Source organism: Madurella fahalii (genome assembly GCF_045866475.1).
Source record: "Madurella fahalii IFM 68171 DNA, scaffold_2, whole genome shotgun sequence".
NCBI lineage: Eukaryota > Fungi > Ascomycota > Sordariomycetes > Sordariales > Madurella > Madurella fahalii.
Genome location: NW_027263972.1, coordinates 3,739,110 through 3,756,572, shown reverse-complemented (window position 1 = coordinate 3,756,572; position 17,463 = coordinate 3,739,110). Strand labels below are relative to the sequence as shown.

General features: G+C 56.6%; 6 protein-coding genes across 6 annotated transcripts; 3 read left to right on the top strand and 3 right to left on the bottom strand.

The window, feature by feature from the left end:
• Window positions 1–27: 27 nt before the first annotated feature.
• MFIFM68171_03856 (White-opaque regulator 1) lies at window positions 28–2,074 on the top strand (the record flags this gene model as incomplete). Its single annotated transcript, XM_071059277.1, has 5 exons — window positions 28–87; window positions 164–748; window positions 847–993; window positions 1,071–1,856; window positions 1,910–2,074. 5 exons carry the CDS (start codon window positions 28–30, stop codon window positions 2,072–2,074), a joined length of 1,743 nt encoding a protein of 580 aa, XP_070915378.1.
• Window positions 2,075–3,637: 1,563 nt separating this feature from the next.
• Window positions 3,638–6,373, bottom strand: YME2 (mitochondrial escape protein 2; the record flags this gene model as incomplete). The annotated part of the gene is made up of 4 exons (XM_071059276.1): window positions 3,638–5,203; window positions 5,283–5,803; window positions 5,860–6,108; window positions 6,160–6,373. The coding sequence occupies 4 exons, from the start codon at window positions 6,371–6,373 to the stop codon at window positions 3,638–3,640; spliced, it is 2,550 nt and encodes an 849-aa protein (XP_070915377.1).
• Window positions 6,374–6,992: 619 nt separating this feature from the next.
• Window positions 6,993–7,778, top strand: MFIFM68171_03854 (Early meiotic induction protein 1; the record flags this gene model as incomplete). The annotated part of the gene is made up of 1 exon (XM_071059275.1): window positions 6,993–7,778. The coding sequence occupies one exon, from the start codon at window positions 6,993–6,995 to the stop codon at window positions 7,776–7,778; it is 786 nt and encodes a 261-aa protein (XP_070915376.1).
• Window positions 7,779–8,499: 721 nt separating this feature from the next.
• Window positions 8,500–10,723, bottom strand: SSA2 (Hsp70 chaperone; the record flags this gene model as incomplete). Its single annotated transcript, XM_071059274.1, has 3 exons — window positions 8,500–9,702; window positions 9,774–10,452; window positions 10,656–10,723. The coding sequence occupies 3 exons, from the start codon at window positions 10,721–10,723 to the stop codon at window positions 8,500–8,502; spliced, it is 1,950 nt and encodes a 649-aa protein (XP_070915375.1).
• A 1,569-nt stretch (window positions 10,724–12,292) lies between these two features.
• Window positions 12,293–13,546, top strand: MFIFM68171_03852 (Dienelactone hydrolase domain-containing protein; the record flags this gene model as incomplete). The annotated part of the gene is made up of 6 exons (XM_071059273.1): window positions 12,293–12,356; window positions 12,436–12,478; window positions 12,540–12,580; window positions 12,646–12,797; window positions 12,891–13,016; window positions 13,118–13,546. 6 exons carry the CDS (start codon window positions 12,293–12,295, stop codon window positions 13,544–13,546), a joined length of 855 nt encoding a protein of 284 aa, XP_070915374.1.
• A 558-nt stretch (window positions 13,547–14,104) lies between these two features.
• Window positions 14,105–17,059, bottom strand: MFIFM68171_03851 (Mechanosensitive ion channel protein; the record flags this gene model as incomplete). The annotated part of the gene is made up of 4 exons (XM_071059272.1): window positions 14,105–15,229; window positions 15,283–15,533; window positions 15,587–15,868; window positions 15,931–17,059. The coding sequence occupies 4 exons, from the start codon at window positions 17,057–17,059 to the stop codon at window positions 14,105–14,107; spliced, it is 2,787 nt and encodes a 928-aa protein (XP_070915373.1).
• Window positions 17,060–17,463: the final 404 nt, after the last annotated feature.

Below are 17,463 nucleotides of genomic sequence, written 5' to 3'. Positions count from 1 at the left end.
GATTGATGTCGGTGCTGGGGCGTCGAGATGGTCTATGGTGGGAAGCCCTCTCGGGGCTGTCGGACATGCCGCGCACGGCGGATCAAGGTGGGTTCCATCCCGGCGGCGGATCAATTCGGTTAGTTGCTACTAAATACCGACTGCGGCTACCGTGATGCTTTAGTGCGACGAGGGCAAGCCGACGTGCAAGCGATGCGAAAAGTCCAAGAGAGAATGCGGCGGCTACAGGCCCGAGTTCGAGATTGTCCACCGTGACCAGACGGGGTCCACGGTGCGCCGGATGCGCAACAAGGCCGCCGCCGCCGCCGCCAAACAGCAGAAGCAGCGCGGCGCAGGCGCTCACTCGTTCTACCTGGTGCAAGGACAGCCAGCCGCCCAGCAGCAGAGATCGAGCCCCAGCCCACCCCCCGTCTTGACGGTTCCCATCGCCCAGAGAGCGTCGTGCTACTTTGCCTCCAACTTCATCTTGGTGCCCCTTCACGTCGGCGCCAACCCGCATGGCTTCATGGAGTATCTCGTCCCGCTGATTGAATCGGAGCCCGCCGGCAGCGCTCTGCGCTACGCCTACAATGCTTGCGCTTTTGCTCTGCTCGGCAATCGGGCCAAGGCCGACGGTTTTGATCTCGCCCGGCTCTCGTTGAAGGAGCACACGTTAGCCCTCGCTCAGACGCACAAGGCCCTTGGACATCCCGCCATGGCTAGCACTGATGCTACCCTGGCCGCCGTGCTCATGCTGTGCTTGTACGAGGTTCGTCCAGACCTCCGGGGGGGGGGGGGGGGGGGGGTTCCACCAACCGTGGGCATATATAGCCAGCTTTGCTAACACGTGATCTTTCGACTCTGCAGAGCATAACAGCCATTGGCGAGAGCAGAATGCTGGCCTGGCGTTCTCACATCGACGGTGCCATCGACCTTGTCAAGACGCGGGGTCGCGAGCAGCTTTGTCGAACCAAGACGGGGTATCTCTTGTTCACGGCGGTGCGACACCACCTGGTAAATTCCCCACTCCATCTCTCCTCGGTTACCTCCCCGAGAGGCGTTCACAGGCAGTTTTCTAACCTGGCGAAAAGGTCTCTCGTACCTTATCGTCTGTGCTACCGTTGCCTCTCGGCGCGGACTGGTGGATGTCGGCTGGCGATACCGACTCTCTGTTTGCGACGTGCCAGCGTTTCGCCTTGAAATATACCGAACTTCGGGATGGGATGACCATAATCATGGTCACCGCCCCCCGGTCGCCTCAGACCATCGCTCGGATGCACGAATTGGCGAAGCGAGTGCAGCAAACAGATCGCGACCTCGCTAACTGGCTGATGTGCGTTCCGGACGAGCTCCGTCCTAGGACGCTGTGCTGGTTGTGGGAAGACGACCTTGGGCTTACAAGAGGCGAGAGGTACCGCGATGTCGAAGTCTTTCCCGGCCCCGTCGACGTCTACCCTGATTTCATGACGGCCAGTGCCTGGAACCTCGGGCGCATCTCTCGTCTGCTCCTTGCCTCACTCAGCATCCGGATCACGGCTTATATTTGCGGCACCGTCGACTACCGCACCGCGGCCGAGTACGAGACGTTGAATCGGATTTGCGAGAGTGTCATCTCCGAGATCATTGCTTCGGTGCCGTACCATTTGGGCTGGCATCTGAGCCGCAAAGACCTGCTGGGCAACGAGCCGGGGCGGTCGGGCTTTGCGTGTGGCCAAGAGGGTCCCTACAAAGCCCTACCGTCACTGTTTCTGATATGGTCGCTAACGTGCATCAAGAACCACGACGTCTCCAGCGAAGACCAGCGCGAATGGGCAAAGGGCCGGCTCAAATTTATCGCCGACCATGTGGGCTTGAAGTACGCACATATCGTCCGCGAGGTGAGTGTCGCCCCCCATTTTCAAGAAACTGCAACGGTTCTGACAACACGCAGGTCAACATCCGCTTCCCCTCCATGTTGATTGACAAGAATGGGATGATGGCCACTCCACGTCCGTTGCAGACTCCCGGAAAGCCAGAACTGCCCTTAAGACCCGTAGCCACCCCTCGGACTCCAGAAAGCCTCGTATCTGACAAACAAAGCCCTTCACCAGGATGAAGGCAGGTAATCTGGTTTGGCCCGCAGTTTATTTGAGCGGCGATTTGCTGGTATGCCCGCGGCGGTCAGCGAATGGGCCAGATGGCACAATGTCGACTTGCTGTCGGACCCGCCAGGAATAAAGACAAAGACAAAACTCAGGCGCACCGACGCGCTTTTGGACCTAGAATCAGGCTCCTACCGGTCCTAAACTCCGCGCCGCTGAGTAACGGCTTCTTGGGAAGTCACCCCAGGCGCCAATAAGGCACTTCCAGAACTCAAACCTTCGAAGGTAGACATGAGGTGGTTTAATTCAAATTCGGCTGGGATCTCTACCAAATTTTACTACAGCGCTATGCCGCCGGCCGTTTGTACACAAGGACAACAGGGAGATTGCATGTGTCCGATAGAGTTTGATGGTAACTGTCTCCAGTTAGTTGGCTTGTTAGGATGCTGGAATTAGATGGCGCTCCAGCAGGAAATGCCACATGTACGATCCAATTCAAAGGAGTCCCAAATGACACACACAGTTGTACTTTGTGTATCTTTGTGCGCTATTATGTTGGCACTGTCCTCTTGCGTCCAATATCGCTCCCCTCGAATTCCAGTCCATCCGCCTGGCCCCTTAATATAGCGGCGGCCGACAACAATTCGTTGGAGAACTTGGACCGACGAGTTCGGAAGCGGGATCGTAGAGCGCGAGTCATAGACCTTTGAATAGTACTTCACTGATTAAGCAAGTGGTTTAAATCGGGCGTGGCTAGCAAACCAGCCACAGCAGCAGCAGCCTGTGGTTTGATAATGGGATCTTGGGGGATGCCAGCAACCCAATTCAGTAAGGCGGGTGTAACAACCCTTTTGCGAGCCCAGTACGCTGGCTTAATGTATTTGGGAGGGTTAGAATCTTGGTCGAACTAAGCGTGTAGCACCGGTAGATTTACTGGATCACCACCGACTCGGCTACTAATCTATCTAGCGCTCGTTGGCTTGTCCCATTATACTGAATGTGACATGAAACCCCAGGTCGTCACGCCTTGTCAGAGGTCAGTGCTTGGCATGAGCGTAGCTATCTGCAGGAGAGCGAGCCACACTTTGCTGTCTCACCGAACGGCAATTCAAAACACCGGCAATGATTGTTGCCATCGCCAGTCTAGCCATTTTGACCGATTAGAGTTGTCGCGGGGCCTGTTCAACGGAGTTGATTCAGCGACCCTCGGGGCTAATTATCTTGGAAGATCGATTCTCGTACGTTCGTCTTCATCAGGCAATATGATTCTTAGCACAACATTGAAGGGCCGATACCGACTGGCAAAAAGCATCAGTAGTTGCCGCATCCAACTGGACTCGTGCCTGATGAAGCACTGTGTGGCAGTGCTCCATTCTCCATCCAAGCCCGGATGTGTCCTAACAGCCGAGAATGCGAAAGAACGCGATGTAAACGACGCCGACAAGGAGGGCGATATCGTGCCAAATCCGATAGTGTAGAGTGGGTATAATTAAAATACAACCCTAAATCTAGTCCATTACTTGAATCATCAATCGTACACACAATTTATGGAACCGCAATTCAAATGCCCCCTCTCATCAAGCCTCCTGCGAAAGCACCTGCTTCAACCCCGCCATCTCCTTCTCATACGCCATTATCTTCTGCTGGCTACTTTGCAGCTTAGCCAAGAGGTAATTCACCCTCTCAGCAGCCTGGTACGGCTGTGAGGGCAGAGCCCCAAGCACGCTCAGTTCCGCCTCGGCCTTGTCAATCGTCTTGGCCTCGACCTTGGCCAGCTCAGTCAGGAGAGCCAGGTCCATGCGGGCCTTGACCACGGGGTCCTCGAGCAGTCTCTTGAAGGCGGCGAGATAGACGGGTTTCCCTGCGCGGATAGTGGCCGGGCGGCCGTGGTGCGACTTCACTGTGATGAGCTCGGCGTTCGCGAGACTCTCCAGGGCAGCCTCCGGGTTGTTGGCATTAGGGGTCATGGAGGACGAGAAGGTGTTCGACAAGAGGACTTGGTTGTAGCGGAGATTTTCCTTGTCGGCAATTTCCTTGATGAGATACCACGCTTGTTCGGTTGACCATTTCCTGTCGACAGCGCTCTTATTGGTAAGCAGAAAACCGCGCAGGATTTCGGAGGCACTCTGATCGATGATGTCCGAGATGGCTCGCTTGGGGTTCTGACCGACTTTGAGTCTCCGAGCGAGGACCTGAAGGTCGGTCAGGCGGCCTCCGAGAGACTCGATGCACTCATCGAGCTCCTGCAGGTCTTCGCGGCGCTGCTTCTCCGTCATGGCACGAGATTCACCGTTCCTTTTTTCGTCTTCAGTTTTGTCTGGTTCGAGCTGTGAGACCACAAAGTGTTTCGCCACTTCGGGTGATAGATCCCCTAGCGTAACCTGGTGAAAAACACGATCCGGGAGAGATTTGGAGAGCGACTTAGCATATGACGCGTCGGTAGTCAAGAAGATAACATGGGCAATGTTAGCCTGCACGAGTGCGGCGGCCCAGTCAGAGATCTTGTCGTAGATGATGCCCTTTTCTTCACTCTTGTGTAAAAAGTTGTCAATGACAACAACGGCTCGACGTTCCGGATGAGCTTCCAGATACGCATCTTCTGAGAGATTTGCATCTCTATCTTCCTTTGTACGACCTGCGAGAGAGACCTTCTTGAGGGCGGACGCCGTGGTTTGGAGGATCTTGACGACTTGGGATTCGAGATTCTCAGAGAACCCAGCCTTGACCCCAGTGGTGCTTTGGATGGCGAGATCGACCATGCTGCTGAGGTTGTTGGCCCATGAAAACACGGGGCGGTATCCAACCTGAAAAGCAAGCTTTCTGATGGTGCCTGCCTCTCCCCTTGCTTCCATGACCGGTTTGCAGTCCACTACCAGGACGCCGTCACGCCCCTGGAGCACTTGATCCACGATGAGTTCTCTGCCCCCGGAACCACGCGGCCCATGAACGACAACGAACGTATCAACTGATTCGAGCAGGTTACTTTGTATCGAGTCGATCAGATCTTTCCGGTGGGTAAACAGAGCGTTGAGACCTGCGTCCTCGTCCGTCCGCTTCCGGAACGCGAGAATATCTGAGGTCTGCCGCTTTAACCACTTGTACAACTTGCTATTTGTAAACTCGAATGACCGCTGGACATGAGTCTAGTTGCGGATCAGCAGGTAAATCGATATTTGGTATGAAATGGTTGTTTTTTTTTTTTTTTTTTTTTAGAGAACATACCTGGACGAAAAACTCGCGGATGGGATCAAACACTACCACGGTAAAGGCTGCTACGAGGGCAGCGAGAATGGGGATGACGATCCTTGGATGGTTCGAGATCCAGTTCCAAATGTGGTGCGGTTTCACCCGCTGTTCATACGACAACCGAAGCCTCGTTTGGGTCTTACTGCCCTCCTCCTGGAGCACGAAGCCATGCAAGCAGTTTCTAGCCATGATGGCGTCCCTGGACTTGACAAAGTCGACGTAGGCAAACTTTGGCAGAATCTTGGAATCGGGGGGTTGGGATGCAATGTCAGCAATCTTTCCATAGCGGCGGAATAGGCTGTACAGCGACTCTTGGGACAGCTCTGTGGGAGGCTCCGAGTTTTTGGCGGGAACAAACTCGACCCTGAGCCGGCTCTTAGGGAGACGGTAAAGGTCCTCCAGCCAAGGGCGCCCTAGAACGAGCCCCGTCTTGATGCTACGGAAGGGGCTGAACCACGGCTTGATGGGCTTCTTCTCGAGTGCTTTGGCCAGCTCTCCTAGACGACGAATGAGCATACTTCACATAGAGAAAAGCGCACAATCGTTCGAGTACCTTCGACTTCGGCAGCCGACATGGCGGCCGGGCAGGTAAACTTGACATAGGCGCCTCCTTCTTTAAGGTGGGGGATTATCTCGGTGATCTCGATAGGGACGGTTTTGGGAATTGCCCGTTTGACAAGGCTGATAGGGTGGAACATGCTCAAAGAGGCATTTTCGGCTTTCCGAAGCAGCTCAGGAAGGTCTTGGCTGGTCTCCCATGACCGCCACGGCAAAATAGAACTGAGTCTCAGCGGGAAGACGTCTGTGAAGAGTGTCAGTGCGACGAATGATGTGAACCTGTCGAGAGACTTACTGGCAAAGAACAGGATAGACTCGTTGGGTGCGGTATCGATGTGGCCAGTCCTGTTGCTGCCGGCGCTGCTCTCCCACCGCTGGGCAACATGTCTGCCGTGGGCTGATGCTGCAGGCAAGCACCGCCCGGAAAGGGAAATGCGTGCTGCCGCTAGAGAGGGTGGCCCAGAGCTGAGCCGGACCAGAGGCCGGTGCAGGATCTGTCTTGGAATCATCGCATATCAGCTGTCAATGGTTTGCGCATTCCGTGCACAGCCCGCAGGAAAGGGGAGCGGTGATTCCCTTGCTCGGCCGTCTCGGTCGTGTCGCGTGGCTTTGGCGAGATGCCGAACGATCGACCGAACCAAGTCTTCCCAAACAACTGGAGAGCCCGCGGGTCCGATGCGACGAACTTGGGAGCACAACCCGGAGTGATCTTGGCAGCAATTCGCACATGCGACGAACATCTGCCTGCTGCCGGTGAGGTCATAGCTGGTCTTCGCTAAGCGGCCGGCCCGGCAGACCCGCTCCCCGAAGCCAAGCATCATGCCAAGCTGCCCCGCGACGGCTGTCAAATCGACCCAACCAATAGCCATCGGGCCAAAGCCTGATTCGCCGAAGTCCATCTGCAAGGACTTCTTCAGACAACACAATATAGACGGAGTGGACAGGTACGTACTGTGCTGCTACCAGCCCGGCGGCTACCAGCCCGGCACTGCCCCTCACTTTCCCCCTCACCTCACCGTCTGAGAGACTGATCAGACGAGCCCATCTACGGCACTAGACAACTGACTCCCAACCTGCGTCACCCGCCAACAATCCTCCAAGGCCGAGATCGCGTCGACCACCGTCGCAATGGGCTGGTTCTGGAACTCTTCGCCCAAGACCGAGGGCTCAAACCAGAGCACCCCTCCGACCTCAACCCCTCCTGCGCAGGGGACAACTTCAACGACACCAGCCGAGGCTCCATCCGAGCATGCCGACCGTGAGGTCGCCGAGTTCCTCCGGCTTCTCCAGCAAGCAAACAAACCATCCTCCGAACAGACCTCCGAAACCAGCACATCATCATCATCACCACCACCTCCTCCTCCTCCCGCCACCAAACCCTCGTCCTCCTCTTGGTTCTCATGGGCGCACCCCTACAACGCGCCCGCGCCGAAAGCCGAAAGCCCGGAATCGCCACAACCGCCCAAGCGCACCCGGTCCGCGCACTCGCTCGCCATGTCGGAGCACGTGCTCCCGACGACCATGTCGTGCCGCGACGCCTTCGACTACGCGTGGCACTGCCACACGCCCGGGTCGCAGGTGACGTCGGTGTACCGGTACGGGTCGGTGCGGACGTGCTCGGAGCTGTGGGACGACTTCTGGTTCTGCATGCGCACCAAGTCGTACGAGCCGGCGCTGCGCGAGGCCGCCATCCGGGAGCACTACCGCGCCAAGGAGGAGGCCAAGTACGGCGGCGGCAGGCCCAGCAGCGAGGACGTCTGGGAGAGCAGGGAGGAGAGGGTGCCGCCGGGCACCGCCTTCCAGGCCAAGTTCGACCCGCCCGTCGTGGACGACGCCGAGTTCCAGAGGCGGGATGCCGAGAGGAGGAGGAGGATCCGCGAGGTCGCCGAGGTGGGAGAGGGGAAAAGGGAATGAGTGACGACGTTTCTTTTGCTTGTCTTCTTCCCTATCCCATTCATACTGTGGATTAAATTTCACTGGGACTTCCTTCTACTGTACCTTCTTCATTATCGAATTTAGCTAGCCGTCGTATACCATCATCGTTGCTTCGGATGTCTGCTGGAAAACAACAGCTCGTGCCTTGCGTAAGCCGATTATAGATACCAGACATGGAGAGTCGTTTCACACTGTAAGGTGCGTCTCACTATACTGTATGCCTACGTGCACTACCATTGAAGCACGAGAAAAAGAGAAAAAGGAAAAGATGGAACAAATAAAAGGGAAATGAACACATGAATTGAAACGGAATTAGGAACGGTAGAGACGCATCCTACATGTGCATATTCCAAAGATACGCAATCCAGACTTCGTCATGTGCCAACCATTACACTTTTTACCTAACACGATGCAAAACACATCGTAGGAAAAGTCACGTTACTCAGGAACTACGAATGAAATATTTCCTTTTGTTCATTGCAAGGAAAATGGGAATCGTGATAAAGTACAGTCCATGCCGCCTCCATAAAACTTTTCCCCTGTATCATGATCGTGAACGGAAAAAAAGCAAAACCAGATCTAGGTGTGAAACCCATACCCGATACTCCGCATCCCAAGAGCACGCACTCTGCGGGCCCGTCGACGCGGATCCAATCTACTAAAGTGCAATGGAAAATGAACAAACGCCATCATCAACCGTTTAGTCAACCTCCTCAACGGTGGGACCGTCGTTGTCGTGGCTGGCACCGCCCGCGCCGGGGAATCCACCAGGAGCACCGCCGGGCATGCCGCCGGGCATGCCTCCAGCACCGCCAGCACCGTAGAACTTCATCATGATGGGATTGGCGACAGCCTCAAGCTCCTTCTGGTGCTCCTCGTACTCCTCGCGTGTCGCCTGCTGGTTCTCATCGAGCCAGGTGACGATCTTGTCAATCTCGGTGCGGAGAGTGTCCTTGTCCGCCTGGTCGAGCTTCTCATCGACCTTGGAGTCGCTGAGAGTGTTGCGCAGAGAGTAGGCGTACGACTCAAGGCCGTTCTTGGCAGCAACACGGGCGCCCTCAGCCTCGTCCTCGGCCTTGAACTTCTCGGCCTCGGCAAGCATACGCTCAATCTCCTCCTTGGACAGGCGGCCCTTGTCATTCGTAATGACGATCTGGTTCGTCTTACCAGTGCCCTTCTCAAGGGCCGAGACGTTCATGATACCGTTGGCATCGAGATCGAAAGTGACTTCGATCTGGGGAACGCCGCGAGGAGCGGGCGGGATGCCAGTAAGCTCGAACTTGCCGAGCAGGTTGTTGTCCTTGGTGCGCTGGCGCTCACCCTCGTAGACCTGGATGAGCACACCGGGCTGGTTGTCCGAGAAGGTCGAGAAGACCTCAGACTTCTTGGTGGGGATGGTGGTGTTGCGGGGAATGAGCTTGGTCATCATACCACCAGCGGTCTCGATACCGAGCGACAGAGGCGCGACGTCGAGGAGGAGGATCTCGTTGGTCGACTTGGACGACGTGTCGCCAGACAGGATGGCAGCCTGGACGGCAGCGCCGTAGGCAACAGCCTCATCGGGGTTGATCGACTTGTTGGGCTCCTTGCCGTTGAAGTAGTCGGTAATGAGCTTCTGGATGCGAGGGATACGAGTCGAACCACCGACAAGGACGATCTCGTGAACCTGGGACTTGTCGATCTTGGCATCCGTCAGGACGCGGTCCACGGGCTGGAGGGTCGAGCGGAAGAGGTCCTGGCAGAGCTCCTCGAAACGGGCACGAGTGATGGAGGTGTAGAAGTCGATGCCCTCGAAGAGCGAGTCGATCTCAATCGAGGTCTGAGCCGACGACGAGAGGGTGCGCTTGGCACGCTCGCAGGCAGTGCGGAGGCGGCGCAGAGCACGAGCGTTGGTGGAGAGATCCTAGTAATGGTTAGCACATGTCCTGATAACATCACTTCGGGGACGCTGCTGCTTTTTTCAAGCCTACTCACCTTCCTATGCTTGCGCTTGAACTCGTTGACAAAGTGGTTGACGAGGCGGTTATCGAAGTCCTCACCACCCAAGTGGGTGTCACCAGCAGTCGACTTGACCTCGAAGATACCCTCCTCGATGGTCAGGAGGGACACATCGAAAGTGCCGCCGCCAAGATCGAAGATGAGAACGTTGCGCTCACCCTCAATCTTCTTGTCGAGACCGTAGGCAATGGCAGCCGCGGTAGGCTCGTTGATGATACGGAGGACGTTCAGGCCCGCAATGAGACCGGCATCCTTGGTAGCCTGGCGCTGAGAGTCGTTGAAGTAGGCAGGGACAGTAATGACAGCGTTGTTGACGTTGCCGCCGAGGTAAGACTCGGCCGTCTCACGCATCTTGGTCAGGACCATGGACGAGATCTCCTCAGGGGTGAAGACCTTCTTCTCGCCCTTGAACTCAACCTCTATGACGGGCTTGCCACCACGGTCGACGATCTTGAAAGGGAAGTGCTTCATGTCGGCCTGAACCTCAGGGTCGGCGAACTTGCGGCCGATGAGACGCTTGGCATCAAAGACGGTATTCGTGGGGTTCATGGCGACCTGGTTCTTGGCGGCATCTCCGATGAGACGCTCTGTGTCGGTGAAGGCAACGAACGAGGGCGTCGTCCGGTTACCCTGGTCATTGGCAATGATTTCGCACCTGGACAATCGTTAGCAGACTGCTGAGGCTGAGGATATTATCATACTGGCGAGGTGCAGCCGGTGCGGCGGAAGCTGAGACGTTGCGGACTCGACTGCCGAGCTGGGTCGGGTAACAGCTTGACAATCGCGCCCAGTCCCAGCCAGCACACAGGCTGTGGCCAACCAGCTTAGAGCGTAAAGAAAAAGAAATATTGAACTTACCGATCCTCGCGGAAGACTCCGACGCAGGAGTAAGTGGTGCCAAGGTCGATACCGACGGCCGGCGCCATCTTTGATCTATGAGTGCTTTCTACAACGGGTCTTTGAAGGTGAAAGAGATTGTGCAAATAACTTGCAGATCGCGTTGGAGATTCCCGAGAGTCTGGTGGGAAAAGGAGATTGCGTGTAGAAAGAAATTGTTTGTTGGTTGATGGAGGAATTAGTGGGAAGTGGAAGGAGGGGCAGAAGAGCTCCCTCAATTTAAGCCGCAGGTCGAACTGGGCAGTTTTTCCACGACCTTCTGTAAGTTTCCTCTACCCCACTACACACAGGTACCGCGAACTACTTCTCGATTGGCCTAGCGACCTCGCGCAGCTTCGTCAGCCCTCCAGACAAAGCTGGAATATTCTTTCCCATGGCTGATTGACCGGCTCTGTGGATCGCCGTCACTTTGTTTCGAAGATTTTTCTTGCCACCGTTCCAAGTCCGCAACGTTCGGATACCATAACTCCTTAGCTGAAGATCTTGCGAGACGGTTCCCGCACAAGCAGGAAGTTTTCCACAGAAGTCCCTCTGAGAGGGGTTGGATTTTTCAGGCAGCACATGCATCGTCGAGCCTCGCAGGCAGCAGGTCATCGGCTCCATCATCGTCGTCGCAACAGTAGGTGAACATCGTAGCAGCGGGCCAGGGCCTTTTGATCGTAGGCAGCTTCTCCATGGCTCATTTACAATTACGAGACACACACAACTCTCTTTTCAAGCAACACCCGTCAGTTCGAAAGCAGACGCCTTGCTGTCGCCCCGTTGAGCTGCGCATTGTGAGGCGCGGCTGGGGCGCGGCAGCCGCACTGAAAGCGCTGGAGGAGCTTGGGCTGATGAGGCCCATCGTATGAAAATCTCCCCGGAAGTACCCCAAAGTACCCCATGGGACCCACACCATCCTCACCCCACCAGCGTTGTGAGGTTTGGGTGCCTGAAGCCGCTTCATGGAGAAAATCTTGGGCAACGGAGCATCTACCTGGATATGCTAACAGGTAATGTACTAGCTTGCTGCCCATTGGATCACCCCAACGCTTTTAGACAGTCCGTCTGGGCCGAAATGCCGGTTGTCGAGCTCTTGAAGCGATGACGAGCATGACACCCCACCAAAGACTCGTGAAGTCATGGGGCGATAAGATAAGCAGAGCTGCCCCGCCGAGTCGGATAAACCGACCGTGCTACTAAGCTTGTATGACCATCCAATTACCCTTCGCTTAGTGTTGTTAAAGGAAAGGAAAAAGGAGAGCAACTTAAAAAGCAAAAGCAAAATAAGAAATAATAAAAGAAATCGAAATTCGAAAATGAATTGAAAGAGGAAGAAGACAACAAAGGAAAAGTGAGATATGCGACCCCCAATTTTAACAGAGCGGTGTGATATCTTGCCAAGAGTAGTACTTCAGGGCAGAGCTAGTGTAAATCTCGTTTGTTATGGTTCTATTATCGCCAGGTATAGTTGATTTATCTGTGCCAGATGCCCCGCACTCGACCAGTGGGAGCCAGGCGGGGCAGAGAAAGGTAAGGAAACATTGCCGGAAACAGAACCTAAGATCGCCAGACACCCATTCCGCGGTTGACTTCGGTCGTTCTGTTGTGCATTCACCATGTTAATCAAGGAGAGCTATGCCGATGTGCAGACCTCTGCCAATGGCAAAGAGAGTTCCATGAGTTAAGCTCGACCCGAGTCACTGCCTCCTGTGTGTTCCAATATATACATTTGTCGTTTAACACACACAATACCTGGCAGGAATCTTCTTGTTTCACCCGACTATCCCTGGGTACCCGAATGCGTGAGTGCTCCGTCAGAGAGGGGTCTATCGTGCGCTCGGCCTGACACAGCTTCCTGTCCAGGCGCTTCCCCGGTGTAGTGGTCTTCAGCGAGATCTACCAGGGTAAGATGACAGCTTCTTACGCTGAAAATCAGAAGCCCCTAATACATTGTGTCGCTGCGCGGTAGTCACTGGCCCTGTGGCTCGGTTTGCAAGACAGATTGCCGGCCAGGGATACATTGTTGCCGCTCCCAGCAGCTACCATGACTTTACCGGCCCGGAGCCGCTAGCCTACGATGTCCCGGGGACAGACCAGGGGAACGAGTGGAAGGTCACCAAGGTCAGTCAAGCTATCAAGCTGGCTGGGGACACCCCCCTCCGGAGAACCCCTTTCGATACTAACCCAAGAACCGAACTTACCCAATTTTCCCAGACCCTCGAATCCTACGACGAAGACTCCACCAAAACAGTCGACTACCTCCTCAGCCTGCCCACCTGCACCGGCCGCATCGGCGCAACAGGCATGTGCCTAGGCGGGCACCTAGCCGTCCGGGCATCGGTAAACATTTCCAGTTCCCTTCCCCTTTTCCCTCCCTTCTTTGCCATCAACCGCCCATCCAAACTACTTAGCACTAACCCGGCCCCCACCCAACACCAAAGCTCGACGCCCGCGTCGCCGCGACGGTAGCTTACTTCGCGACGGACATCCACAGCCGCACGCTGGGGCCGCACGCGGGGGCCGACACCTCACCGGGGCCATCGGCGGCGGGGAGCCGGCACACGCTGGACCAGCTGGGGCGGATCCGGGGCGAGGTGGCGCTGATCTTCGGCGTCAAGGACACGCACGTGCCCGACGCCGGGCGCGACCTGATCCGGCTCAAGATGCGCGAGGCCGGCGTGGCCTTCAGCTTCCACGAGTTCGCGTGGGCGCAGCACGCCTTCATCCGCGACGAGCTCAGCAAGGGCCGCTACGACCCGGCCGTCAGCAAGGCGTGCTTCGAGGTGCTGCTCGAGGTGTTTGGCCGGGTGCTGCGGACCGAGCTCGGGGAGAGGGAGGGCGGGATGGGCGAGGTGGAGCATGTTTGCTAAAACTGGGCGCGGCCGCGAGCTGCTGGTAGAGTAGCCGGTAGGAGTGGCAAATAGTTGAGAGCGAGATTCGAGATTCCAGATTCTTTAGTCGGTCGGGATGTGGGATTCTATACAAGTAACATGGCACCAAGGTCGTGGCTGTTTGGCCCTGCAATGTGTGTTATGTATGTCTAATGCAATGCTCCTCTATCCCGACGCAACATACACTCTATACCGCAACACTTGTGTCATAGACCACCCGATGCTTTTTGCCCCCTTGGTTTGTGCAACCGATGTGTTGTAGAACACACATTCAGCTCCTGCCCGGATAAGTGCAAATGCGCCCAACCAACCGCCAAGAACGAACCCGATCAAAGGCTCAACGAACCCGAACGCCAAGTCCACCGTTCACACAAACCCGACCCAAACAACGAACCCACCCATCGTGCCATTAGAATTTCCTTCCAACGATTTCCTTCCCCACCGCATTGATGATGACATAACTCATCAAACAAACACCCATCTCAATTTGAGGTGGCTACGTGGGGCTGGTGGGGGGGAGGGAGCCCTCAGAGACACCTAGAACCTACCAGACGGCCCTGCAGGGCCGCTGCCGGGAGGCGGAGGAGGGGGCAGAGGGCCGCCTTGACGCAGCTGTCCTCCACTCACGCTAGCTCCCCGCGGCCTTGCGCCTACCACGGTGCGCCCCTGTGGCGGACTCTGCGGTGGTGCGCCCGGCTGCTGCTGAACAGTCAGGTTGGCCGGGCCGGGGGCATGTCCAGGCGGGTGTGGTCGGGCCGCATCGCTGGGCCCGGTAGCCTGCGCGTCATAAGCCGCCCAGGCGTTATACGGCGACCCGGGAGGACGAGGGGGGGAGCCTATGCCAGCCTGCCGCTCCACGTCAAATGACCGCGGGCCCCTGGTGCTGGACTCGGACGTCCGAGTCAGCTGGACGGCCGGCATGCCGTGGTCCTCACCGAGGGTCATGAGGGGTAGCGTCTCGCCGGCTTTGCGGCGGCCGCGCTGGGACTCGCGCGGACTGAGGATGTCGGCGCGGGTTCGGGGGGAGGCTTGATCGCGGCTGGTGGGGACATCCCGGCTGCCTCCCAGGGTATTTTCGTAGCCCCAGTCCTCGAGCGCCTCGATCACGGGGTTCGTCGTATTGAGATGATCGGCGGCCCGCTGCTCTGCCGCCGCGTCGGTCGTATTCCCAGCAGCCTGCTTATCGCTCTGATTCGCCAGTTTCTTTGCTTCCTTTTCCGACTCGGATTTGGCACGCGCCGTGGACGCGAACTCGTCCGTGACCGCCACGCTGTATGCCGGGTTGCTGGGTCCGCCGAGGACGTCACCGCCACCGCCGGGAGCGTAGATGGGCACCTTCTTGAGAGCGATGGTGAGGGCGCACATGAACTTGGAGCGGCGCGTGGCGCGGACTGCCTCGTTGTGCCAGTTGGACTTGTGTTTGATGACGATCTTGAGCGTCAGTTTGTCCAAGTCGCCAACGCCTCCAACGCTAATCACAATGTCGGGCTGGAAGTCGCGACTGTTCTCGGGCGAGCGCACAAAGTTCTCCATTTCCTGGCGGAGCAGCTCAATGTCCTCGAAAGACGTGTCAAAAGAGACGTTGACGTCAATCACCTCCTTCATGGCCTTGCTTCTTGTCGTGTTCTCGATCCAGAGGTTGTTCAGTTGGATGTTGGGAACCTATGCTCGGTAAGCCGCTGCTGGGGGAGCCGATGCGACAACTCGTCTCTTACCTGCACGACCTGCATCTTGTCGATGCGCGTAAACACGGTGTAGAGTAGGGAGATCTTCTCGACAACCAACTGCTGCTTCTCGGGCCCCTGAATATCGACACGGTCGCCCACATCATACGGATGTTTGACAAAGAGGAAGATGCAGGAGCCCAAGAACTCCTGGGTCGTGACGGCAAAGACGAACGACAGCGAGAGCAGCGTCGTCCCGGCCGTCGTAAGAGTCGCGATGAAGCTGCTTTGGAAGACGGCCACTAGAATCTGGTCAGTACCTAGCAATTCCTCCGGATGCAAAGTCCAAACGTACAGAAGATGATGATGACGACGATCAGGACGACGAAGAGGAGAACTTTGTCGAACACGGCTAATGCTTGGCTGATATCCTTCATGCTATGTGCAATTGCCTTTCTCTCCTTTCCGATGTCAACGACCTTGCGGATCATCTCCTCGAGGCTGATGTCGCCGTTCTGGTCGGCGTCGATGGCATTGAAGCATTCTTCGGCCTCTTCACGGTGGGCCGGACCCATGACTTCGATGATATCATCCAGCGAGAGCGATTCGGAACCCTCAACAACGAACGAGCTCCAGACTGTCCCACACCATGTTAGTTGCACGCTTCCGTTTCGAAGGGGATTGCGGGGAGGTACGTACTTCGGCGAGCCATGGCCTCAGAACTGCGCACCTTCTCGAGGGCTTCCACGACGACCGAGTGGGCCGAGTTGGGGTTGAAGACCTGCTTCCCAGTGATCTCGGAGGCGATGTTTCCAAAGACGGACGTGATCTTGTCGCCGAGACGGCCTGCTTCACCCACGAGCCTCATGGGGGCTGCCGTCACTCCCGACTTGTCCCCAACTTTGCCGCCGCTGAGCATCACGTCGATACTATCGGCGATGATGTAGTCCTCGTCGGCAAACTCGGGGCAATACATGGGGAAGAGTGTCCGCGAGGCCTCGTACATGAGGCCCAGGAGGCGGATCTCGCGCTTGGATTCTTGGATGCGGTTCGCAAACGACCGCTGGTGGTAGCTGATGCTGATGAGCTGCACCAGAAACTTCTCTCCCAGCAGAACGGCCGAGGACAAGAAGAGGGATAGCAAGATGCGCACAACTACGTCGGCCCATGATACCCCGGGGTTTTCGAACATGAACTTGAATGAGAGCCAGGAGCCGAGCCCCCAGAAGAACAGTGACAAGGGGACCTGGAGAGAGCGCAGGACTGTGGCGTACTTTCTTGTGCCGGAGCTGACGACGCCACAGAAGAACATGAAAATGAAGGGCAGGCAATAAGCCACCAGCTTTCCCGCCCAGAGCGTCAACCATGATATCTCGATCCAGAGAAAGAGCTGGAACAGGCTGTGGGTGGGGCCTTCGGCCAGCTTGATGCGATGGATGTTGCCGGTAAGAGGCAGTATGATGATGGGGACGGCGAGCAGGACGGCGACGGGAACAACGTAGACGAGATAGCGAGTGACGACAGAGAAGCCGATGATCTTGCTGTAGAAGCGGCCCATGGCATTGAGCGACGCCTCCTCGGACATGCCGGTCGAGCCCGAACGGTGCAGCTCCTTCTGGATACGCCTCCTGCCGGCGGGGCCGCCAATCGACTTGCCGAAGAGGGCGTGCTTCTCGTCCATGCCCTCCATGTTGGGTCTCCTGGAACCTGTCGAGGCGTTGCTGCGAATGGTACGGAGAGGTATGTCCTGCATCTCGGCGTTGTTGGATTCGCTCGAGATGGGCATAAAACCCCTGCGAGTGGGCGACAGAGGCGACCTTAACGACATTGGGCGTAGTCACAGGGCATTCGCGCCGTGCTGTGCGCGAGGATTCAAGGGATGTGTGTGTGTGTGTGTGTGTGTGCTGCTGCGAAGAAACCGGAGGTGACGCGATTTGCCCGCTGAGACTGAAAACAAGTGTAGTTTCTCACATAACTCGGCTTCGGTACTGGCGACTTGGAGAGCTATGTTTAGACTACGGCAAAGAGGAAGAAGAGAAAGGAGAGTGGGTGGTCAAGATCGGGGAGCGCACAAAGACGGCCCCCATAAAGGCATTGACCCACGAGGAGCGAGACTCGAGAAGAAATAGAAGAAGAGCAACGAGAGATCTAAAGAAGGACGCGATTCGCGCACATCAAGCAGGGCAGGTTGGCCGGCAGATGGCTTGTGTGCTTGTGGGAACTGAGGGGATG